The 27,111-nt window shown below is 39.8% G+C and overlaps 1 protein-coding gene across 8 annotated transcripts in view; it reads left to right on the plus strand.

Moving 5' to 3' along the window:
• LOC129181892 (unconventional myosin-IXa-like) overlaps positions 1-27,111 on the plus strand; it is a 108,153-nt gene that overhangs the window by 53,438 nt on the left and 27,604 nt on the right. For 3 of the 8 annotated variants that reach the window (XM_054777631.1, XM_054777634.1, XM_054777633.1), the window contains exons 3-13: positions 2,777-2,871; positions 2,978-3,040; positions 3,293-3,392; positions 5,493-5,546; positions 9,318-9,418; positions 11,134-11,260; positions 14,992-15,081; positions 21,069-21,185; positions 22,444-22,578; positions 23,607-23,728; positions 23,806-23,947. In XM_054777631.1, coding sequence (XP_054633606.1) covers positions 2,777-2,871; positions 2,978-3,040; positions 3,293-3,392; positions 5,493-5,546; positions 9,318-9,418; positions 11,134-11,260; positions 14,992-15,081; positions 21,069-21,185; positions 22,444-22,578; positions 23,607-23,728; positions 23,806-23,947 — 1,146 coding nt within the window. The remainder of the gene's footprint in view (positions 1-2,776; positions 2,872-2,977; positions 3,041-3,292; positions 3,393-5,492; positions 5,547-9,317; positions 9,419-11,133; positions 11,261-14,991; positions 15,082-21,068; positions 21,186-22,443; positions 22,579-23,606; positions 23,729-23,805; positions 23,948-27,111) is intronic. The other 5 variants (XM_054777632.1, XM_054777638.1, XM_054777639.1 and 2 more) reach the window with 3 other exon arrangements.

The following is a 27,111-nucleotide window of genomic DNA, read 5'->3' on the forward strand; positions in this document are numbered from 1 at the left end:
AAAATCGGATTTGCGAATTGTTGGGAATTGGAATTGGAACGAGAATCTTTCAAAATTCAAACGATGTCCAACCCTCGTAAACAGTTCATTTAGGTTAGGCAGCATTTTTGACTTGTTTATCTGGGTTTTTGGAGCCTAAACACGCTAACATTTAATATCAAAGCGTCTGTTCTTGGAAACAACATTCTTGTGGTCCAGCATATCACTATTGTGTACATCCAGTAGAAAACACATGTACGTGCCCAACAAACAGTAAAATTAGTTTGGGAGAAGACCAGAAAGGACAAACGTGGCGTGCTTGTATGTAGGTGTTTGGACATAGAAGTAACATCGCCGACTACTGGCCTGGCATGCATACTACAATGTTGCACTGTCACAATGTTATGAACATTTTCAAGAAAAAAAAAGGTTTTCTTTCTTTCTCTCACCTCAAGTACACATATATACACACACATGCACGCACACACACAAAAACACAACCGTGTGTGTTTTCCTATGCTGTGGTCACAGCAGGCGCTGACCACAAAGTAGCGTTCACCACTAAATCACCCAGACTTTGTTGGTCTGCTCGTTAATCTCATGCATACCGTTCATAGAAAGCATACACACGCACACGCGGACACACACACACACACACACACACGCACACACACAAAGAAGGGACACCATCCGCTTCTAGATGCTGGTCTATCTCATCGCCATCAAATAGAAATAATCTGTTCCAGAGTGAAACTGTGGCCATCAAAAACGCTTTCAGTGTACAGACAATGTCTTTCTGCTTTGAATTTGACAGAATTTCATGCCTATATTCTTCTTCTCTTCTCATCTTCTTTTCTTAACACTCTTTGTTGATGCTCAATCTTCTAGCTTCTAGAAGACGTTGTCGAAAAAGCTGTTAAATTCCATTCCAGTTTATTGCACAGCCTGTTCTACAGTGAAACCCACTTAAGTCGGCTCCATTTATGTTGCCAACTGGTCTGTGTGTATCATCTCATCAAGTCCCGGTATTATTATTGTAAAGTGGCAACTTAAGTCTACATCAACATACATGGTCAACCGCTTTTTTCAACACCAAATTTGAGACCCAAAGGGGTCATTTCTATAAAAACCTGTTTCGTGTATGTCGACATGTGTTGTAGAATTGTTAATGTCCTCATTATTGTAGCGTACCACAACATAACTACTGTCTAGTTACAGAGCATTAAAATAGTGACTCCCTGTTCAGTGCAAAATAATCTGTAAAATAAAAGCTAACAGTACTCACCAGGATTCAACACTAATTTCATTTGATGGTTTTTGGATCATTAGCCTGAAATTGCGGCTTGTGCGTCCTGTCCTGTGGACATTTGCGGAGGAAGTGGAGGGTAAAAGTACGGTTGAGCGGTGGATATGTTCAAAAATAGAGTCAAAGCTAACTGTGTCTTTGAATGAATCTAAGGAGAGGGATCTAAGTTTTATTATATTCACTTTTATGATGTAAACTTTCATCTTTTATTGATTGCATTAATAATCCTCTTCATCATGTGCACTCCTCCATCTCTCACGTCATGTGATTTACTTCCTTTCCTGTAGTCTGTTGTTGTTCTCCTCATTGTGTCTCTTGTCATCTCCTCCATCCTGTCATCTTTCTTCTTATCTCACCCCCAACCCCTCGCTCTATATTTTCATCTCCTTTTCTTTGTCTCTTCATTCTTCGTTTCTTCTTTCACCTCCTGTGGCGTAAGCAGACACGGTGGGGCCCAACGTGTCCCTAATGAGAACCTGAATGTGTCCTCTAATGATGGATGTGTAGCTCTGTGTGTGTGAATAGTGACTGTGGTGTGTTAGGAATTTGTCAGTGTGGTGCATGGTGGCATGTGGGCCCCCTGGTGAGCCTCCTGACCTTACAACGTTGACTCTGAGATATGTAGTTCCACTTATGTACAGTACAGTTTGTAAACTGTGCCATGCAACATCATTACTGTGACATCAAATAAAGACAAGGACTTCCAAAAAGCCTCTTTAACTTTTCTTTAAGTCTATGACATTATAACAATAACATTTAAAAACGTCAGACCTGAGAGGCAGGCACTGCACTTTCCACAGATCATCCTTTCTAGCTTTGCCAGATGTTGCCCGCAAGATCAGTTCTGCTTTAAGGGTGGTACTTATGAGCTCATTTTTCAAAAGTAGGCTATAGGCCAGCACAAACAATTATGAAAGACATTCACACAAACATGCGATTTAATTTGTAAATATACTGTATAGCACCAGAATAGTTGCTACAGTGCATGGTATGCTGCTGACATTGAGGGCTGTTTATGGTGGAACCCGCCTGGAATAGTCACAACAGTGCATGGCATGCTGCAATGTCTTGCAATGTCCAAAGCTGACTTAGAGTGATGAAATATTGGGTGTGTTGCGTTTACATTTTGGCATGTGCCTTTAATAATGTGACGACAAATTTCGATAAAGACCTACGCGGCGGCCTTGTGTTAAGTACGTCCACCTCACAGGGTTCGAATCTCCATTGGGTCATCTCTGTGTTGAGTTTGCATGTTCTGCACATGTGTGCGTGGGTTTTCTCCGGGTCCTCGGGCTTCTTCCCACATCCCAAAAACATGCATGTTAGTTTAATTGGAGACTTTTAACTGTCCATTGATGTGGATGGTTGTTTGTCTTAAGCATCCTGTAATTGACAGTCCAGTTAAGGGGTTCTTATTTCAGTCTGAGAAAGCTGCTTCAGCTGGCAATTACCACTGACCTGACGGTGGCGCTCTCTCTGTTCTCTCCTCAGGCCTTTGGGAACGCCAAGACGGCCCACAACAACAACTCGAGTCGCTTCGGCAAGTTCATTCAGGTTAACTACCAAGCCAGTGGCACTGTCAGAGGGTGAGACACACATACACGCAACGCAAACAATTCATTACTAGGCGCTAAGAATAGATGATTCATAGTAATACACGCAATCAATTGTTGGCTGTGTGTGTGGTTTCAGGGCCTATGTGGAGAAGTACCTGCTGGAGAAATCCCGGTTGGTCTACCAGGAGCACAATGAAAGGTGAGAGCGTCACTTCCTGTTTGTCACATGATTTTTTTCCAATTCCAATTGCATTTTTCTTACTTCATTCACACGCAAATCAACTGGTGGGACAAACCACAAACGACTTGTCATTGCCTTCTAGCCTGTAATGGACCATCTTCTTTCATATAGACAAGCTTAGACAGGTTATTGAAGTCTTTTAACCCGTGTTCATCTGACTGGTTGTGGTAACTGACAGGCAGGGTTAACTGGTTGGTTGTGTGCTCACAGGAACTACCATGTCTTCTACTACCTGCTAGCTGGAGCCAGCGAGGAGGAAAGGACGTCCTTCCATATGCTAAAACCTGAGGAATACCACTACCTCAACCAGGTGAGTACACACACACGCACACATGGAGTACCTATAAAAACATAAGAAGGAAGTGAAGATGGCAGACTTCAAATGCCTTCTCTCCGTTTTACCTCATTTCCTTCTTTGATCTTCCTCCCTTTCATCTTCTTTAAGTTTCCCCTTCCTTCCTCTGCTCCTTGCTTCCTTGTGTGGTAGTTGACATTTTTATTTAATACAGTGAAACCCGTTTAAGTCCGCTCTGCTTATGTCGCCAACCTGTCTCAGTTGAAAATATTACTAAAAAGTGCCTGCTTAAGTCGATGTCGACATACACAAATGATTTTCTATATGTCGACATGTGGTAGTATTGTCAACTTCCTCAATATCGCTAAGCAACAACATAAGTACTGTCCAGTTCCACAGCATTAACATGTGGACACAGTGACTTGCTGTTCAGTGCAAAATAAGCTGTTCAGTGCCAAAGAAGCTCACCCATTCTCCTTATGTCTCTGGCCAAAGTCACAAGTGCAAGCAATGGTTAGTTTCGGTTTCAGCGATGTCAACAAACGCTTATGTTGATGTCACTCAGCCAGTCTAAGGGGTGTCGACATAACTGAATTTCTACGGTATTTAGCTATTCCTTCATATTCACACAACTGGGGTAATCTTTGGTGTCCGTTGCATCAGCTGAAAGGTTTCAAGCCTTCACTGGTGCATGTGTGTATGTGTTTACGTGTATGCGTCAAATTCCATCTTAGCATGGACACACTCTTTGAGAGTGGAAGAAAGACAAACGTCTGTTTATCTTTTTGGGTTTCCACCCCAAAAATTCAATTTTCTTTCCTCCGTGAATCCCCACAACAAACCCCCTCCCTCCTCCCAGCTGCCCCTGTTGCTATACACCTCTGTTTCCATGGAAACAGTAGGACTACTGCAGTTAATCTGGCAGCAGCTTGCGTGCCGAGGCCGCTGGCAGTCGTGCGTCTGTGTGTGTGTGTGTTTCTCCTGTACACACACAAATACACAAACAGTTCATCCATATTTATCTTCTCTCCTCCAGATTTTCCCTCTGTTACATCCTAAATATGTCTACACTGTTAATATATTTCTACTTGTACATTTTATTTCCATTGTGTTTTTTTTTTTTTTTTTTTTGTTTTTTGTTTTTTACATTTTTCCGTCACTTCTATGAAACTGTGCTGTGGAAATAACATTGTCTACAAGTGTCGGAACCTCTAAAGTTGAACCTTGGACGGCGTCAGCGAACCTCCTGAGCGTTTTGCTTTTTCTTTAGATTTTTTTGTGCCACTTCTTCCAAAAAGATTAGGGTCCACAAGGGGTGTTAAGAGAAGAAAAGTTGAAGAATATTGACAGGAAGTTACGTTAAGCAGCAAGTGTAAGTCACTGACTTGCTGCTCAGTGCAAAGTAAGCTTCAAAATTAAAACAGGCAGTATTAACGTGGATTCTACCACAGGAACTAACAAAATGAAAAATTTGCAAAATATATATATTTTTTTGTTACACAGCATTAAAACGTGACCTCCTGTTCTGTGCAAAATATGTTTAGACCACCGAAAGAAAGTTTTGTGCATGTCCAAAAGGTTTGTCATTGCACTCAAGACATACAAGGAAATTAGTGGAGCAACTCTGTTAGATAAGAGTATAAAGTATCAAATGAAAACACAAGAATCGAAATAAAAATATGCACAAATGGGTAAAAAATTATTTATTATTGTTTATTCTCCACATCACACGTAAATGTGCACGCAATGGCTCGTTTCAGTTATGTTGACAACCGCTTATGCAGACCTAAAGGGGCTGTAGCTTCGCTTCTGGCTCTGTACAGATAATAGAGGTTTTATGATGGCAACAGTTTGACCCTGGAACAGATTTCTATTTCCATGATTTCCTGTGGGAAATGTTGTTTAGAAATCCAAACACAGAAGGTCGACCTGCGTCCCTGAACAGACTGTGTTCACCTTTAGAGGTTCCACTGTATTTATGTTAGATGGATGTATAGCTTCTCAAATGTCGAGTGGTTACCTCATGCATCAGGTCACATGATGGCTTCCCTGAATGGGTGGCAGTCTGTCGTTGCAGTCTGTCGAAGCCACTAACACACTGTGCCTCACTTGCAGATGACAAAGAAATCACACAAACGCCACTGGGACAATTACTATGAGAGTGAGCTGGTCAGTATCACGTTTGTGTGCACGTGGGTGTATGTGCGCACCGTGATGTTTGTTTCGGACTAAGGATGGATGGAGGGTTAGGGTTAGCACGACCAGGCTCTGCACACTGCTGTCTCTCGAGCGCTTAAAGGGATATCTTATTATCACCTGACAATAAATAGGTTGATACTGCATTGCATTCAAAACTGGAGAAATTTATTTTTAAATGTAATTTTCAGTTTAGCACTAATCCACTTATGTGTCAAGAAAAATCCATGTTTTATTTTTTTAATTAATAAATGCTTTGTTTTATTTTACCTAGAACACGCACAAATGACCAAAACCCTTAAAGAATCCCTTTAAACTGATCCTTGGCTTTGAAATTATCTGATGTCAGGTGACTGCTGGAAAGCACTATCTTCAAGGGGAAGGTTCAACGCTCGTATTAATAATGATGTAATAATACCTTTTATTTGTATGCCGCTTTTCATTTTTCTACAAAGTGCCAAAAGCAAGCAATAGTGATATAAACACATTTTCTGCCTTTATAAAGATGATGCAAGATAATGAACGAAAGATCCCCTTGTTGGTAACCAATATTGATAATGCATTTAATGTGGCCAATGAGTGCATTATCATTAGGGTTGGGTATCATTTAAATAGTGCCAAATCGCTACTTTTGAAAAGAGTGCCACTGCCTGAATCTGTACTTAAAAAAAAGGAAAACAAATGTTGTTCATTTTTTGAAGGAATTTTGTGACATGCAAGTAATATAAATAAAATAATAATAAAAGCACAAATGTGAAAATTTGCAACAAATTGTCATAAGTATCACAGCAAAACCAGCAGCAATACAGAACATGGAATTCACAAAAATACATTTGCAAGATTTTACAGTACTCTCCACATTTGCACAATTCCAGCAGAAATGGTTAATTAATACACAATTGTGGCAATGTTAGACTACTTTTACAGCAGTGTTTGCTAGGTAATCCTGCATGCAAGAGTTGTGTATTAAGTTACCTACATCCTAGGTTCCCAAACCTAACGTGTTAGAGGTGGGGGAAATAATTGATTTTTAGATGCATCGTGATGCGGACATTGACGATAATTAATCGATTCATAAATGACAGTCGATGCTGACGGAACAAAAAAAAAAAGAACAAAAAGACGGAAAGCGGTCCAACAGTCTATGGTGGTGCACCTAAGTGTAAGACGCTACCAGAATGGCTGAGCATAAACTACGACCCGCACCAGCTGGATTTAAAGCAAGAGTCTGGAAGCACTTTGGCTTTCACGTAGTTGAAGGTAAAAATGAGCTGGACAAGAGCCAGACAATTTGAAATCCTTGTCATACAAGCTTAAAAGATTTTGGGAACACGACAAATATGACAAACCATGTAGCACGTTTCCACCCGAACCAGGAGGAAAAACAGTCAGCTGAAGTTGCTGCCAACCAGAGAACCATCGAGCAGGTGATAACTAATTTTCCACCCAACTCGGAAAAGGCAAACAAGGCAAATCACAAAGTCAATCGCAACTTTTATTGCGAAGGATTTGTGGCCGTATTCAGTTGTTGAGAAGCAGGGCTTTTGAGCTTTGTTGTGCACTTAGGAAGCCAGATACAACATCCCATCAGAACGTTATTTTGCTGACACCACAATTGTGAATAAGGGCAGCCTATTTTTTTTGGTTTTTCATAATATACTGACGTCTGTAAGCATTATTCTTGTATGAGATCCGCTACAGAAATCAAAATTTTTATGAAAGCTGTTTTTGACTTTGCTATACAGCAAAAATGTTATTTTGTCAGCGATTCAATGTGCAGGATTTTAGTTTGGATTCAGAAGTCTATTATTTATTTGTTAATTTTATACATGCTGCTATTGGTGCACATTACTTTTCCTGCTGGTTCTGTGCAATGGGAAATATGTTGGTCGATGTAACCTTCCGATTATTAAAAGATAATGGAAGTAAATTCATCTGTTTCATGTTTATTCTAATTGTGGATTATTACAAATATTCTTTGTTTTAGTGGTACACAGTGATTAAAAAGAAATTATACAGTATATAGAAAAAAATGATGCATGAAAAAATTTACAAACTATTCATCACAAAAAAGTTGCATCGGGATGCATCAATAATCGTTTCGTCATCGCATCGCAGGCCTCTAAATTGTAATTGCATCAAAACGTGAAGTGTCCAGAGATTCCCACCTATAGTACGCTTACCCGCAGGGGTACGCCAAGTTTTATTGGGGGTACGTGAATAAAAATGAAAAACAGTTAGTGCCTAATACTCTAAATTACGAGTGTACCTGAATGCCTCATAGCACTGAGTGCACCATCGTAGCAGAAAGAAGGAAGGAGGCGCGCTATGAAGTTCTTCATTGCTCTGTGTGAGATATGAATAAGTAAGTACGTTTGATGATTATGTTGTGTATTAAGAGTGTGTAATCTTGAAGGTTTAACTTATATCGGTGTTCCAGTCCCCGTGCTGTGAAAACATGTCAGTGTATGTCCGTGTCAGGATGAAAGAGTGGAGATTCCTCTGAAAATGAGGTTTTATCGCTGCTTGTATGTATTTTTGTACTTTGGATACTGGTTTATCATGTTTGTTCAACTTTCCCTTGAAATATGGTATCAAACTAATATGCAGATTAAAAAGTGAAGCTCAAGTTCAACCCATTCAAAGGGAAGGATCCCAACGTCCGGCTGAAATAAAAAATATGTAGGACGAATACTTGGATACTTTATTCATCTCCAAGAGAAATTCAAATCTTATCTACTTACCAGTACTCATGTAAAACTTTTATCAAAATTTGACCATGCACCATAAACATTTTTGAACCAGAATTACTTAATATAAAATTAATTAGCCAATTAATCATGTTTAATACTTCAGTTGAATGAAATGTGAATATGGTTCATGTTTTTTAAGTCTGCAGCAGTAGGGGGTACTTGGCTTCAAGTCACATGTCTGAAGGGGTACGCAACTGTAAAAGGTTTGGGAACCACTGACCTACATGACGTTACTTGCAGAATATCACAATATCGCCTTCAGGAGGCTCAGTTGACATCTTCTGAGATTATGTAAAACCAAACTTTCCAGCATTATAGTTACCTCCAAATTATTATAGTTACTATAGTTACATCCAAAATTAGGTGACGGCGACCTCATTTTTGTCTCATTTCCGTGCCACTTAATTAATAGTAATGATTAATGTAACTATTAATTAATAAATGTTAATTTAGCACTGAAATTAGGCACCCATATCTACGGTTACTATTGTTTACGTCAGCACCAGTGCAATTATGGCATTGAGTATTGATACCCATCCCTAATTATCACTCTCGCACCTCAAACTTGAATTCTACCATTTTGCTAATAGCAAACTTCTCCTTGAGTGTGTGTTCTCCACTCGCTGTTGAAAGTGCCGCCATTTTTTAAAATTCATGTTTGGTCACTGGGACTTCAAACTCTTTGTAACTTCTTCAACTTTTTTATCAGCCAATCAGAGCCGAGAAAAAACAGCAGCAGCCATCTTGGTCACCGTCTCTACACACACACAGTCTGCCAATCTTTGACATTTGTAATCCCGATAACAAACAAACCTTTGGACTCCAAAAAAGAGAAGATATAATGAATAGAAAAAAAAATTCTAAAAATGTAGTTTTTTTTTTTTTTTTTTTACTAAAGATCCCAAAGACCAAACTTACAGTTGCATGTGGACAAGGTCTTGTGGGTTTTTTTTTTCTTCTTGCTATCAAATAAAATGGTGTGCTTGACCAGCAGGACTGCTTCAGTGTGGAGGGCGAGGACCTGAAACACGACTTTGAGCGTCTGCAGCTCGCCATGGAGATGGTCGGCTTCCTTCCCGCCACGCGCAAACAGTAAGTGTATCACGGGGATGAAATATTACCTTTGAACCGCAGCATTATAGTGTGCTACGGTGAATGTGCAGATATTTATCCTAAAAAGCATTCTTGCGGGAGCGTATGTGGTTTGCTGCTATGGTGACTGTATGGAGGATGGAAACAATCAATCACTGTTCATCTTTATGCTTTCATCTCCAGCTCTATTGCTTTCGTCTTAAAGTCAACGTGTATGACATTCTGTTCTCATGAAAACATTCCAGTTATGCCCTGCTCATTATTGTAAAAACGCAAAAAAAAAAATCAACAGGCAGGAGTTCAGGCTGGTATTGTGGTAGTTTAGTTTTCACTGTATATTTCATAGGAGCAAGAATACCATCTTTATCCTTGATGATGGTTGCAGCTATGGGTGTCCCGATACAGTTTTTTCGCTTCCGACTCGATACTGATTTTGCAGCCTTGAATATCGACCTATACCGATATCTATGCGATATCAGCATGAATCATATATACTTTTATTATGTATTTTGTAGTGTGGAATGTTGGAAAAAGCTTGATCAAGAGATTGTTCAAAGAAGAATAGGCAGTAACAGTATCTATGACAAAAACGGACTCATTTACTTCTTTATGCATCTGGGGTATAGTTTTATTTCGGGGCGCTATCTGGTCGGTGCTGGATAGATGTGCTAGGACGGAGTCTGGAATTCTGAGATTTGAGATGCAGGCCGATATAATTCAATATAATCTGCTGATATCGGCCCGAAATCCAGTATCGATATCTGATCGAGACACCCCTAGTTGTGGCATTTGTGTGGCTTAGTCCGGGCACGCAGACAGTGTTGATTGGCGTTTCTCCACTTACTGGACATATTACGATGTCTAATGTCACTTGACTTTTCACTTTCACATTCTTTTTCTTTGATGCGATGCCATCAGAAGAGTCAGCCGCTCCCGGTTATACATTTCAAGTAGGTGGCGGTAATGCACTCTACAAACGGTTTGCCTGCTGCCCAACAACCGGAAAACAGCAAAAAGTAGAGAAGCATTCGGAGAGCGGAGACCTCTGCCAAGCACCATATTTCCCCCCACATTGTGATTCACACCAAAATAATAATCCTACATTTTTTGGATCAGTTTTGATATTTTGTAGAACCTGTTGGAAACCTGTATTTTTCCTCAAGTGCTTTGACCATTTTTTGTGGAGTTAGATGCACAAATACCGAAAATGGTCATATCTCGCAATGTTAAAGAATCATTTAAAAAACTCCTGGATCAAGATGGTGATCCGGATCACCCCCAAAATGTAATCAGTTCTTCCACATCCCATTTCTGACAATTTCTGAAAATGTCATCCAAATCCATTCAGAACTTTTCAAGTTAATTTGAACACAAACAAACAGACAAACAGATAAACGCCGGCAAAAACATCACCTCCGCGCTGCGCTTGCGCTTTGCTGCGCTTTTCTCATACTGCTCACATACATGTCAAACAACTCATTAAGTCTTGGTCCACTGTTTTCTTCTTATTGCTAAAAAGTTCGGGCTTAAGTTAGCACTTTTGTCGACATAAAATTTGACATCCAAAGTGGTCATTTCTATGACGAATCGCTATTTATGTCAACATGTCTTGTATTGTCAAAGTCCTGATTATTGTTGGAGCTTGGATGGTGATGATATTTGAATTCAGTTCAACCAAACATCCCTAACAAAATTATGTGTTTCCTCCCGGTCAGGATTTTCTGTTTGTTGTCGGCCATCCTCCACCTGGGCAACATCCGCTACAAGAAGAAGACATACAGAGACGACTCCATCGACATCTGCAACCCAGAGGTCCTCCCTATCGTCTCGGAGCTGCTGGAGGTGAGCATGTTTTAATTTTTTCCTGTCCCTCCAAAAAAACAGCACATAGAGTCGCAGGTTTGAGTCTTTTCAAGGTCACTTCCTTTCCAAAACAACATATATGAGTCAAGGTCATTTCCTTCCAAAAAAACAGCACATACAGTGAGTGACATTTCTGAGTGCAGCATGTGGCGCCGCCTCCATGCTGAGCTAAATGCTGAATACTTTGAAGGATAATAAAAATGAAAAACTGGAGCGGGACGTTACCGCAGGGCTTGTTTATTCTTCCTAAATACTCTCTTTGCTTTTGGCTGATTTTTCCTCCCGCAAACTTATTCCATGACTTGCCCACCAGAGAAGCGTCATCATTACTCGAGCAATCTTTAGCCTTTTGGAGCACAGCGGGCCCTGACAGTGGACGTGAAGAGGTGCTTCATGCTAATGACATCTATTTTTACACCTGGGCTCCTTTTTATGGCTGCAAGATGACGTCCTTAAAGTCACCCACCTGATGGCATAGTTTACCCCATAAGAAGCAACAACTGTGTCTTTAAAAGTCTTAAAATAATCCATTCAACAGTCCAAACTTTTCCAGAAAAAAAATCAAAGGATGCTGATTTGGATATATTATTGTAAAAAGGCTAAAAAAAAAACTTAATATATTTACATACTGTATATGTGCAATGTTGCCAACTTGGCGATTTTGTAGCTAAATCTGGCAACTTTCCAAACCCTCTTGGCAGCATATTTTCTCAAAAGCGGCCAGCGACAAATCGAGCGACTTCTGCGGGCATCATTGGAGAGTTTTCTATTATTTGGAGACTTCAGAAAGTGAAAGTACATATTGTTCTGCAATTTCTGCTCTCACTCAGCAGCAGTGGGTGCTGCTTAGAGGTCCGCCCTTCCCCAGAGTAGTCACAAGCGGTCAGTGCATAGTTAGCGCTCGTGGCACACTGAGAGCATAGTGGAGGTCTACGAATCCAAAGTACCAATGAATCACGCATGTGGATCTTGTTGTTTTCACAGGGGGCGATCTAAAACGTAAATGTTTCTTAATCTTCATTCAATGACACTCAAGCCTCATTCGGACTCGGTCACTTACCTGTCAGTGTGTCAGAACGTGAGATGGGAGAACATTGTGCGATACATTAAACAAGTTGTCCTGACTGCAGGATAAAGGGTGGAGGCTGGAGGCGAGTCCGGATGTAATTATTACGCTGTCTAGACTGTCTAGACTTGGCACTGGCTGGGATAAAATATTAAAGATATTTTATTTTGATGAAGTGATGGCCAATTTTAAAGCAAGAATCAAGTTTATTTGTAGTTCTAAATGTAATTAAGGTCTTTTTACTCACTTTTTTGTTATGCTTTTTTCCTACAGCATCCGTTACATCATATTCAATAATATGAAAATTAGCAGATGACATCATCTAACCACAGCCCAGAGCCAATAATAATTCAGTATATGTTCTTAGGTTCAATTCAAAGTACATTTGTGGTAATAAGCACATAATAAGCATAACTTATTTTCAATAAGGTTAAACACAAAAGACTCTGGCTTCTTCAGGGTTAAGTCAACATGTGCTTGTTGGTTGGATGTGGTCATACAACAATTATAGTTACTCAATATGTTCCTAACTGGACTACTTTTCTGCGACAACAACATCGTAACACTTAAGAAAGTGTTTAAAACGGAGTAGGGAAGGACAAAATAAGAAGCCAAAAACTTACTACTTCCTCACAGAATAGGAAAACTTCCTTTCACTCATGTCGGACATACCATGGCTGAGTACATGCAGTGTGACGGTAATGTGATGTAATGTCATGTCGCAGCAATGTTTTGTGTCATTACTGACGCCCAGTGGCCAGAGTACTACATATAACTAGCCTTTCAATATTTTTGAGGAATAATAGGCCTTAGTCAACCACGAAAAAGCGATCATTTATTATTATTTTTTTTAGAAAACTGCGATAGACTGGGGGAGCGATGTTTGAACCGTGATGTAGCGAGGGATGTCTGTATAGAGGACTTCAGGGAAGGCACACAGCTTGAGAAGAAACGACATGTACACACACACACACACGCACGCACGCTTGTCGAGATGAGTGTTGCGTCCTGGTCATTTGAGTGTCTGAAGTGTTCCGTAGACTTCTGTCAACAATCCAGCGGTAATGTTTTGACTGTCGAGGCGCCCCAGTTCCCGCTTAACTTTTTTTTAACATGCAAGCCAATAGGACAGTATTGCAGTGGACAATACTTGTTTATTGTATTTCCTCATGATTTACTCAACTGCAGAGAGTAGCAGGCGTGACGTTGACATAACTATGTTGTACTTCCTTGTAGTGGTAATGGTTTACTTTATTTCAAACATGCATACAAGTACAAGGTTACATTGAAGTATGTTTCATGTTTACAGTTTCACATGTGTGGCCAATGTGTTACCAATTTTTATTTTAATGATCAGGGAGAAGGCTAAAGATGTGTAATAATGAGAAGTAGGGATGGTCTGATGAAAACTATTTTCAGAAAAGAAAAAACATGAATGGGCGGGTTTTCCCACAGATAAAACAATTTATTTTTGGATATGAAATTTGTGAATGTGCGGGGTTACAACTGCTGAATCAAGACTAGGTGGATCCACTCTGTGTGACCTCCTCTAGACAATTCATTACGTACACCTTCAGAGTCGAATATAGAGGTCTTTTTTTCCTTACATTACACTTCCTTTCTATTTTTATTCTTACAAAAATTTAAACTTCCTTCTTGTACATTTTTTTCTCCTAATATTCTGACATTGTTCTCATAATATTATAATTTTTTCCCATATTTTCCCAGTTTCTTTCTCATATTATGACTTTCTTTCCTAAAATTTGTCATCTTTTAAAATTTTTCCCCTTAATTTTATGAGTTTACTCTCTTAATATTTTGGCTTTTTTCTTTTTTTGCAGGGTTTGTTTTTTGGTTTTTTTGTTTTTTTAGTATTTGTGCCAATGGCCAATTAAAAAAAAAAACTGTCACGCATCGTAAATGTCCCACCCATCTTAATTAATTAATTAATTACCACTCAGAAAAGTGTTTCTTTAGCAAATATTCAATATTGGCAAGCTTGTGTTTATGATGGGATTAGGCTGTGATCTTGGATGAAAGCTCTGTGCAACCAAGCAACTAATGCATGCAAATATCCACCAATCAACGCCATCCAGAATGGTCTTTGCTCCTTGTACAGGGCTTAGCGCACAGTGTGAAGCCTGATTATGCCACACATACGCACACACAGATGTTTCTCCACCCCCTCTGTTTGTAGTCAATCAGGATGCAACTGGCCAAAAAGGACCTGCGTTTTTACATCAAACATAAACATCTTTACATTTTGCACATGACATCACACAAATTATTCACACAAACACAAACGTGAACTCAGCAGCTGTTGTGCCCGCTCACGTAATCCCTGTTTATAGAAGAGACGTGTTACATCTGCTTCTCCCACTGCGGCCCTGTCATCAACGGTTGGTGCGGGGCCAGGTTTAGGTTCCGCGAGCGTGCACATGGAAAGCTGCGGTTATGTCTGGGAAGACAGGAATACGAAGCAGGAAACAGTTTACTTCTGAGCGCCAAGTCTGTGAGGCTCATGTTCAGTGTATAATAAAACAGTTAAACTTTTGATAACCTCATGAAAATGTTTGCTTTTTTGTTTAACTGTATGTAAGCATTGTCAATTTGTCACATTTCTGCACCTTGTGCCCTGCTCCAGGTGAAAGAGGAGATGCTGCTAGAAGCGCTGACCACCAGGAAGACGGTCACAGTCGGCGAGAGGCTCATTGTTCCCTACAAACTCGCAGAGGTGATTATGTCACATGTGACTCCTGCTTTCACTTTTCGACCTCTTAAGTTATTCAGTAAACTTGTAATGATTATCACCGCCAAGCTGTTTGTTTGTTAATTAGCAGGTATACAGTAAATAGCCGGGGTTACAGTTATATGAAAATGCCTATTTCAAAAACTCTTAAGCCCTATAATATGCCTCAAATACTTATTCATTTTAAAATATAAACTCACCACTAATGATAATGAACAGAAATGCTCAATATTGGCTTTTTTACAGATATACCGATATTTTCCAGCATTTCATGTCCAGTGCCGATATCAACCGATACTGATATATGCAGCAGCTGTCAGATCATATCTCATGTAATGAATAAACCCATCATGCTTCTTCTACTGTGATGCCGCTGGATGCAATTCACAAACACTGTTTGTGCAAAACAAAAGTCATAAAAAAAAAACATGACTAATTGTCAGCTTGTTCTGCTACTATCAGCAAGTAAAAAAGGTTTGTTAGAATTCACAAATAAGAATCCAATGAAATAATGCTGGAAACAACACAAATTGGAAAGCTGCACATTTATTTGTGGCACAAACGTCCATATAAGAACAAAGTAAAGTGTAAAGTATGAAACTCCTGCAAAGTGTGAACCTCCTGACTAATGCAATCAGTAAAATTCTAAACTGGGCTCATTCACCACAACATGCATGAACGCAGCATGAAGGGAACAGATTAGAAGTATTAAAGGAAGACTCCTTAAAGCGAAACTTATATTTAATAAAACTTAATAATTCCACACCGCGGACATACAGTCATCCCACGCTACATCGCAGTCCGAACATTTCTCCCATTGCAGTTTTTCAAAAATGAATTAATAAATTAACACTGATTGACTATGGCCCATTATTAGTCAAAACATATTAAAAGACAAGTTATATGTAGTATTCTGGTCACTTGGCATCAGTAATGACAGAAAACATTGATGAGACATGACATTACATCACATCACCCTCACACAGCATGTACTCAGCCATGGTATGTCCGACATGATAGAGTGAAAAGAAGTTCTCCTATTCCCTGTGGAAGTGGTACGTTTTTGGCTTCTTATTTTGTCTTTCTTCCCCACTCTGTTTGAAATTCTTAAATTTAGAATAAATAAATTGGAGGCTAACTAGTTAGCTCGCAAGCATGCTATGCTTAAAGCCGTGGCTGTCTCTTGTGTCCCTGCAGTGATCCTGTAGCCTGCGCATTAGCAATGTGGTGTAAACAAAGAATAATAGGAGTGTAAAGGTGACTCTCGGGGTGTTATTTCATGTCGATGGGGCTCAAATAATGGTAAAAAATGTAAACAGGTTTTCTATGCTCTATCTACGAAAATATTCCATTAATTAATATTGAGTACTGCTTTGCCGAAATTCACTTATCGCAGTCGGGTCTGTAACCAATTAACCGCGGTAAACAAGGGACGACTGTACTGAGCTAGCAAGCTTGGTGCTGTGTAGATAATGACATCACCACTCGCGGGCCGATAACATTATTGGCAGAAAAACCATATTAATATAAACCGATTTTTTGTGCCAATATCGACATCCGTAATAATGAAAGATAACGGGAGACCAGATGGAATCTATGTCACGGTGTAGCCTTTAGCCTGGTCATTACTTCATTCGAATTTCATGCAAATCCAGATAACAATGTGCACGGCAAAGTATTTTCTTTTTCAGAATGCAAATGCTTGACACCTTACGCTCCACCATCTTTGTTTGTCAATTTGAGTCAAGGTGAAAACTATAAACTGGAAACTACATATAAACCTAGAAAGCTTCTCTAAGTGTGTCACTAATGATGATAAATCATGCATACATCTAATGTAATGTATCCATGTTGAATGCATGAATAGGCTCCTGAACTTCATCTTAATCTTAGCAGACTGCAGAACAAACCTCCAAGGAGGGCAATCAGAGCCTGTTGTTTTGTTGCTCAGTACATCATCATCGTTAGTATTTGCACGCTTCCTCAAGCTTGTCGGGACTTTTCATTGTCCTTCTGTCCCGGCCCACATGTGCAAACCTTTTTTTTTTTTTTTTTTTTTTTTTTAACTTCCCCTGCAACTTCCTGTTTCCTGTCGTGCCAAGTGGCCATAAACTGTCCATGCAAGCGCTGGAGGAGTGAGATGTCTGTCACATTCCCCTCTTAGATGAAGGCTGCTCTTAGATGAAGACTCCTGGTCAATAGCATGATTTCATTTGCACGTCCATCAAAGTCCACAATTTCATTTGCGTCCCACCTTCAGGACTTTTTTTGTCCACAGGAAATGCTACACACACACACACACACACACACACAGTATGCTTACCCCTGCACCACCCACAGGCACATCTGATGTGTGCACTAACAATAGTTGCTCACATACTGACCCCACCACCCCCGCCTCATCCCTGCAGTCATGTGCTGTTGTCTGAGGAATGTGCAGCCTGCACTGGAATATACAGTACCAGGGCCAAGAACCAGACCCTGCAGGGTTTGGCTGTTTGTCTCGCTCTTGCCCCTCACACATCATTTCCTCTCAGATGCGCACTTAATCTTAATCCTAAAGTAGTCAACCCTGTTGCACCTACATGGGCTATTTCCTATAAGGAAGCAGAGATATGAGGTTTTGCAGAGAGTCCTGATCAGGTCCAGTACAAGAACTGCTAATACATCATGCCTTCACAAAGATGACGATTTTATTAGTTTTAATGCATGCAGTATATAAAAGTGAGAGTGAAATCATTACGAAAAATGCCCAGCACACAAACACACAAACACACACACACACACACACACACACACTGTTCAACTTGTGCGTCGCTGCTATCACTTCATAACACAACACTGCATTACTGTGACTTTCGTGATTAGTGGATTATTATTTGCACTCATTCTGGTTGTTTCTATTGTCCAACATGTCCAGTTATCACAACTAATGGACTAACTATTTTGTGCGCCCGAGCATGTGCTCATGCATGACAAAGTACTCTGACAGAGTAAATTGACATTGTCTTTACTACGAGCAACACCACAAATTTGGGCGATGTTGCAGACGATATTTCTATTTTATGTTGGAGCGCATACCCTTTGCATTATGGGATACGGGTTGACTTGAGAGAAAACAAAAGAAAAGGAAATATACTATAAAGTGAATTCCCACGCATTAGCGATTTAGCATTCACGTCCCCACAAATGTGCAAATTTTTGGTTAAAAAAATATATTTATTATATTTCTGAATTCTTTAAAATATTTTTTGATTGTTTTTGTATGTAAATGTTTAGATTTTTTTTACATCTTGTTTTTTCCGTACAAAACATCTCATTCACCCTTAGTCGGTAATAATTTACAAATACATGCTAGTAGAGCATCAAATGTACACTATACGGTACAGCATACATGTGCAAAGTAACAAGATGATGTCAGTGCAAGTTGGCGGCGCCCCGTTTGGTGATGAAAGCACTAGTAGCTTCTACCGCCGAATCACAGCTCAGAGCCATGCACAAAATATTCCCATTGCTACAAAATCATATTAAAAAGGAAAAATAAAAATGTTTAAAATATGCACAAATGAAGGAAAACCATGTCAAAACTGCTGTAGATTTAAAAATCCTTTATCATTGCCTGTTCTCTTTATGTCTCTGGACAAAGTGCAAACAATGGTTAGCTTTGTTTCCCATTTCAGCTATGTTGGTAACCGTATGTTACACTCACTCAGCCAGTCCGAGGGGCATCAACATACTCGGGTTCCGTTGCAACTCACAAACAGATACAATGGTGTCTGACAGTGTCAATCTAAAATGAGCAGCGTTGTCAAGGCTTTTAATGTTTGTACTAGTAATATAATGTTCCTAAAGAAGCAGACGGTCCGTACTTGTGTCACCAGGCAGCATTTGGAAACTAGTGAAAGATGAGAAATAAGAAAAACTCTTTAGTTGTATTGTTGTGTCAGCAGCTGAAGAGAGGAACTTTGCTTCACAGTAGTTGATTCTTTTTTTGTTGGCATGTGTGTGACTTGACATGAGTTCTCATGGGGCACAGCCAACACAACTGCAGTTTTTTGGCCAAAAAACATCTGCACTGGCACGCCAACTGTGTCCGTGGACGATCCCCATTTAAATACCTTTTCTTTTCCCACAACGGCATTTGTGTGTGTGAGAATGTAGCTTCAGCCTCTCATGAAAACAACCAGCATTTGCACTTGTGTGCTGCTCAGTTGAATTGTTCCGCTTGCCAAGTTAGCTTAGGTGTTTATCATCATCTGTTTGGTTGTTTGCTAGCTGGACGAGGAAAAAAAAAATTGTGAAACATTTAGGTGTTGTGGCAACCTATATTACTGACATTCAAGTTTTAGTAATTGGAAGTGGTTTACGGATTATTTCACACATGCATACAAGATTACACTGAAGTACATCAAATGTTTACACTTACACATTGGCTACTCAACACATGACCCTGATTACCCTTTTAAAAATGCTCATAAAGCACAAACGTCCCCATGCTGTGGGCCTGACTGGATCTGAGGGACGTTTGAGGCCATCTGTGAAAAGCATCAGTTGTTATAGAAGACAAATGTTTTTTCTTCCAAATTTGCAGTAGGCAACTGTCCTGTTTGCAGACACTGTTGGACCTGATCACCTGTAAGATCTAATGTCTAATGTTAAAAAAATATTTGGATGAGTGATGAGTCAAATAAGTGGAATTCATGAGGAGTCTCCTGGGTTTGCTGCAAATGTCCAACAGTGTTCATTGGATTTGTTGTTGTCTTTTGTGGCTACATTTATATCCGTCATTCTGGTCTGCAGTCGCAAACTATAACTACAACAATAAATGCAGTTAATTTCTTATTATCTTAATCTTATTCTTATCTTATTCTTTACCCATTTGCTTGTGGCTAACTTTGCGGTCAAACAAAAGCAAACAAAGCACACGCGTGTTATCTAAGGTTTACACATCAACTGTGATTCCCCTGAGTTCCTTTTCGACCACAACTCATCAGGATTCTTCTTCTGAATTATTCATCGCCTTCTTGCATAAGTTGTCCACAGCTGTAGCATCACAGACCAAGCAGCTAAAAATAGCCAGAATCAATAATGCAGGAGACCTCTTCTTAAAATGCATCATTTTGCTGACGGAGCATGGCCTCAGCAGCCTGGGTCATCCCTTCCCGTCAAACATCATGACATCAAATCAAACTTTAGTCACACACTTATACAGGGTAGACTAACAGTCTAGACATTGCAAGTATATTTTTCATCTACTTGTGTTAATTTTATTTTATTATTAGTAAATATTTTTGGTTCTTGACAAACATCTGGCAAATCATCAATCGTACACATCATTTGCGATATAACGCAATCCTTTTCATCATTTTGCTTCTTTAAGGCATCCACTCTCTTCCAGCCCATCAATTTGTTTACAAAGTGATGCAGCTTCGTTCTTGGCTTCCTTATCGTGTTTTGTTCAGTTCTTCATGGCAATCATGCTGTTTATCGCTTTATTCATTCAACCTGTCTCCCATTCACTTTAATTACTCTCGAGGACTACCTGGCTTCCTCCTATTCCGTGTCTTCCTCCACTGCATTTGCTGTCACAGAACCCCTTTTTCTACCCATTTTGTTGGTAGTCAATAACTTTGAAATTCAAACGTTAGTGATGGCTAGCTTGTCTTCCTAGCGCTCATCGGAAATTGTAACCTAATGTTTTTGACAAGTTAGTTCCTCACTCCAGACAGTGTTCAAGTCAGTATACAGAGATCTGTGTGCGGGAAAAGTGGCAAAATAGTTCAAAACATTTGAATCAGTGCAGCTTCACAGGAGGTGTCAGCAAACAAAGAGTTAATAATAGCTGAGACTGCAGCGAATGCATGTTAAGAATCTCTTACCAAAAACAGGATTTATTCATTTGTAATGCATTATTTTGATTTAGCCAAAATATAAGCAAATTTGTGTATGTGTGTGTGCGTGTGTGAGTGTAGGCAGGCACGGTGAGGGACTCCATGGCCAAATCATTGTATAGCGCCCTCTTTGACTGGATCGTGTTCAGAACCAATCACGCCCTGCTCAACAACAAGGACCTGGAGGACAACTCAAAGGTAAGAAGTGTGCGTGTGTGTGCCTTTAGTTTTTGCACGCAAGTTTCTAACAAGGAGCTGAATGGCAAAATTAACAACAGGTTTGTGATCCATGAATGGAGCAAAGCATGCAAAGCATCCTGTTCAAATAGAATTAGTAAACTGCTCAAAAAAATAAAGGCAACAATTAATCAATCACAATGTCAATCACACTTCTGTGAAATCAAACTGTCCACTTCGGAAGAAACACAGATTTCACATGCTGTTGTGCAAATGGAATAGACAACGGGTGGACAGCAAGACACCCCCTATAATAATAATCATCATAATAACAATAAATTTGATTTCCATTGATCATATTTGTGTGATTTTGTTGTCAGCACATTCAACTACGTAAAGAACAAAGCCTTTAATATTTCATTCACTCAGATCTAGGATGTGTTATTTTAGTGTTGCCTTTATTTTTGTGAGCAGTATATTTAAATAGTCCTCTTCATCATGCTGTTCACATTTTGACATCATGAGAGCAAGACGACACCTAACAATTGGTCAACAGCACCTCACCAGTGCAAGTCTGGTCTCTAAGGTACCACAGAGTGTTACCAGCATGTTGCAATAGAGACTGAAAGTGTCACAGAAAAGCATACTGTATGCTTTACTGTGAAAATTGTACAAGGAAATCATGTGTTTTTTTGCCACTCAGCTCCTTGTTCGAGAACAGCAAGTTGTGCAAAAATTACTGAAATTTTGGGACAGTTAGGCTTGCAAATGTGATACGATAAGACGTCAACATGTATGTCAATGTAAACAAGGAAGTGAGGAAGTGGTTGTGAGATGCATGGACACATTTGATTGGTTCCGCAGTTGACGTGCCGTTTTGAGCGCTGCTCAGGGACAAATTTGATTGTTGTAAATGACGATGTCAGGCCAAAATGTGCAGGGAAGTTGCGAGGATTGGACAAAGTTGCAAGGCCATGCATAATTCCTCTGGGATTCCTCTGAATTTGCGTGAATTGGCACTATTGCAACATTGGAGCCGCCTGGAGCATCTGGACCTTGGATCTTTTTTTGTTTTGACAATTTGGTTTATTGTAGAATTACATATTTTATTTATGTTTAATTTTTAAAATAATTAAAGCTGTGTACACAAAAGCTAAGCAGTTTTATGTTTTTCATTTGTTTTTACTGAACTGTGACTGACGTATGTACCCAACCATGATGACATCCCTACATCATAAAGTTTTGTTGGTGAGATAATGACTGTGTTTTCTTGTGCCAGGTCTTTTCAATCGGCGTCTTGGACATCTTTGGCTTTGAGGATTACGAAAACAACAGCTTTGAACAGTTCTGCATCAACTTTGCCAATGAGCGATTGCAGCACTACTTCAACCAGCACATCTTCAAAATGGAGCAGGTGCGCTCTTGCTGTTATTCTTTGACCTTTGTCTTTGACTTTTTGGCACAACTGACGTGACATTGGAATGGCCATTTTACGTGCGGTTTGTGTGGTTTGTTCCTTGGTAGCTAAACCCTGATAAGTTGTGGCGACACTGAACAACTGAACAGCCAAGGGCTACAGGCTAAACGAGAAGATGACAAAGAAGAAGAGGGTTGAAATGAGCAGTGTGTTTTCTCCTGTCGTCTGAGCCCTTATTCATTCATGTCTTAATTAAGAAAATGGAGGCGTCGTTATTTCACTGCTATTTCCAACTAGTCCCAAGTAGTTTAATGCCTAAACGAGAAGGAAAAGCTGCTAAACAGGTATTATGCAGAGTTTGGTGCAAGGCTGTTATTCCGTCTTCCCTTTCTCTAGTGTGTGCGCGTGTGTGTGTGTGTGTGTGTGTTTACCTTACCTAGCCAAAGCTAAGAACACTGACTGAGTGCAGATCTCAGCCGTAAGAAGGAGCAGTGTCTGTGTGTGTGTGTGTGTGTGTGTGTGTGTGTGTGTGTGTGTGTGTGTGTGTGTGTGTGTGTGTGTGTGTGTGTGTGTGTGTGTGTGTTTGTATAGTGTGTTTTGGCCACTCTAGCAAAGTAAGTCAACATACAAGAGCCACGCCTTTGACAAAATTAACACTTCTGACATGTTCTCCTGACTCAGTGTAGGAAAGAAACAACATGATTGAAGGTTAGATTTCATCTGCTAGGACCTTCGGTTTATTGCGACGTGTAAGAGGAGGTGCAGAACAGTTACTATCATAAGATATTGGTGGGAAACTTTCTCTTGCAAACATTAAATGGTGGTATTGGTTGTGTTTTGTATCAAACATGCTTAGCAAGTTACATTAAGGAACGTCACATTTACACTTTACACGTATTACTTATTTACACAGTATTGCCATGTTTGAAAAGGAGTAGGAAGAACCCACATGTTTTACTTGAGTTTTACTTGGAAGAGTGTTTTTGATATGTTGACATACTGCAACGTTGTCTTTGTCCGTGCAGGAGGAATACAGAGCAGAGGGCATCACGTGGCACACCATTGACTACATCGACAATAGCGGCTGCATCAACCTCATCAGCAAAAAACCCACTGCACTCTTCCACCTCCTGGACGAAGAGTGCAAGTATGCCACCTGCTGGCTGCTTTGTTTTTGTGCCAGGTCACCAGTGGTGTAGTTTTTGACTGTGACTTTGTGTGCAGCTTCCCTCAGGCCTCTAATCAGACTTTGCTGGACAAGTTCAAGCGTCAGCATGAGGGAAACACCTACATCGAGTTCCCGGCCGTCATGGAACCCGCCTTCATCATCAGACACTACGCCGGTAAAGTCAAGTACGGCGTTAAGGTGAGGCATGTTGGGGATTTTCTACTCCGGTACTTGCTGATAATGAAGGGAATAAACACAGAAAACGCTATCTAATGATCTTTACAAAGATTACAATGCTCACTTGGATATCATTTTTACTATACTACTGTTTGATGCAGTGCACTTCTACAGAACAATAATAAATATGTTGTTCATAGCCCTGAGGTTAGTCAAAAATGACTTTTGACTTAGTTTGTCGTTGGCCAGAGAACAACACTATCTTTTTTTGCTGGGTGTATTTTCTAGGCTTATGTATGCATGTGTAGTCCTCAGTCTATATACGAGTTCCTCCTCAGTGTAGCGACACATGACGTCTTGTTCCACCCACGTATTCATTCCCCATGTGAACATAACTAGTTCTCCTTTTGGAGGGGAGTGTATATATATTACAGGGATGTTTTCCGATCGATCCACCACCGATCAGTATCGGCCGAAAAATTGCATGATCGGCATATGCCGATAAAACACCTGCAACACCGATCACAAAAGCCTGTGGCTAGCACTATTGCAGGGCCGCAGTGACCCTTTCGTGCAGTGTAGTGTTTTGACCTAACTTAAAGTCTGGCAGTGTCGTCCTCCCACTTCCTTCAAAACAAAAACAATTATGTCTGCGGTGTGGAACCTAACTGCTCACACATGCCACGAAATATACACCTGGCGGGAGTAGCACATTAAAAATCTTTACTAAGGCATTTGAAGAACAACACTTGACGTTATATGATGAGTTTTAGAGACTCACGGCCACAGCAGCTAACGCATCCATGTGGCCTAACACTCGCCCGCATGTGTGTGACAGTCAGACGGCTAAGCTAATAACCCAAAAATGTGTAATTGAATTAATATATGTTGTCTTCACAAAGTAAGTAATGTATGTTGTTGTCTAAATTAAGGTGATTTTATGGTTCCTTTTTTCATATTATCGAGCTATTCTGGGTCCCATGGGAAAAAAAAAATCACGTTGACACCCCTCTGGCAGTCAAGGGACCTTGGAATTGTCCTGACTTTTCCTCCTTTATACGGCACCCCTGGCCAATAGTACTTATCATAAATACATTTACAGTAAAAATGTATCATTAATCCATGTGATTGGTATCGGGAGATTTCAATCCTGGATGATAGGTATCGGAATCGGCAGCATAACACCCTGATCGGATCCCTCATATATTATTATTTTTTTATTATTTTGTGTCTCATGTTTGTGTTTTACATGTGTAACGTATGTTTTTCTGCTGGGGATCTTGGCCAGGTCTCTCTTGAAAAAGAGGTAATTAATCTCAGTTGGAGATTAATTACCTTGCCTGGTCAAATCAAGGTTAAGTAAAAACAGAATTGTACATTATTAATAATTTATGGGAATACGTACACAAAACGTTGTAAAACAAAACTTCAAAAAAGAGGGCCGCCACTGTAATAGACACTTAAAAATGCAATTGATAAAGCAGTGACTTTAATTATTATGTTCTTAGGTGGTGTTACTTAATATTGTGTGACATTTTTAGATGGGTAGTTATCTTATGATTGACACAGATAAGCTATCTACTGTATATATCGATGCCAATTATATGTCACATATGAGGGGTATTGTCCATAAAAAAAGTATATTTTTCCTCCTCTCAGATCTTTTTTTTTTTTTGCTCATTTCTCCGATGCCTTTATGAAGCTCTTGTGGTGCAGTCGACCTACTTTCCCTACCCCCAGCTCAATCTAATTCTCCCCCCTCGCCTCCCAGCTGCGCTCTGATAAGAAGCACATGTGCTGGAATAGCTCGACCGTTTTGTGGCAGGACTGCATGATATCCATCTGTAGCAGTTGGTTATCCCGCGTGCTGGAGAGGTGTCGGGTATGACTCACAAGACACAAGAAGAGGCTTAAAGGGTTTTGTACTATATCGTAGTGGGGGCCTTAAAGGTAAATCATTTAACCGGGGGACACGTAATAGTTGAAGAGTCAATGACATTTTTTAGCAGAAGAGGAGAAATATGCAATACAAATGCCATGAGAACAATTATGTCTTTTTATTGTTAAGGATTTTCTTTTCAGTTGGTTGTTTGTCATGTCTTAAACCAAGGAATTTCCCTACTTAGCAGCAGCCAGCAGAGGGTGCTATCAACTCAGGCCCAACAGACTGCTGTATAAAATGGAGCTTATAAAAAAACGGAGAAAAATTAGTTTGGAACGCATGACTTCAAATCATAATGATAATATACTTTTATTAATACAGTGGAACACGATGACGTCATTACTATTTATGTCACCAATCTGGTTGTGTCTGACAACTCATCAAGTTATTATTAGGGCCTGAGCACCAGCGACTTTCCCCCCATGTTTGAAGGCCTGAACATGCATGAAAAGTCACGAAAATTGGCAAGTATGTCAGGTCCGGCGAAAAATTTGATATTGCAAGGGTCCCAAATTCAAACTCCCAAAATTCACTCAGTAGCACCCCCTTTAACTTTTGAAAAAAATAGCCCCTGCCACCAGTTTTATGGATTGGATCTCCACCACGAAATTTGGTGGAGATCTCCATCATGACAGGACACACAAAAAAGTCTCAAGAACCCATATTGCCAAACAAACAGGAAGTTTGCGATTTTGGGACGAAAACCAGGGGCTGTATTTTGACAAACTAGTTTGGTTTTGGTTTTGGATTGGTTTGGTTTAGTTTATTTGAACATGAAGGTTACAATGGAATACATCTCATGAATCATTGTTTCACAGTTCCACATGTCCAAAAGGAGTAGGAAGAAGCACATCTTATTTAATCCTACCCCCCATCCATTCCACATTTAGTACAGTACATATTATTCACTTCCTGCATTCCAAATCATATTTTAATATAATAATCAGTGTAATAATAAATAACAATTAAAAACAAGCATAACAGAACAATCATTGTAATGCTCAAGACTCTTCTGCCTTGTATTTAGCAAACATCAACTGCTTGTATTGTTTTTTGAATTTGCTCATTTCTGTACATTGTTTGAGTTCCTTGCTCAATCCGTTCCATAATTTAATTCCACATACAGAAATGCTGTGCGTTTTCAGTGTTGTTCTCGCGTATAAATGTTTTAAGTTGAATTTTCCTCTAAGATCATATTTCTCCTCTCTGATAGGGAAATACTGTATGAGGTTTTTGGGTAACA

Source organism: Dunckerocampus dactyliophorus, chromosome 5, assembly GCF_027744805.1.
Source record: "Dunckerocampus dactyliophorus isolate RoL2022-P2 chromosome 5, RoL_Ddac_1.1, whole genome shotgun sequence".
NCBI classification, from domain to species: domain Eukaryota; kingdom Metazoa; phylum Chordata; class Actinopteri; order Syngnathiformes; family Syngnathidae; genus Dunckerocampus; species Dunckerocampus dactyliophorus.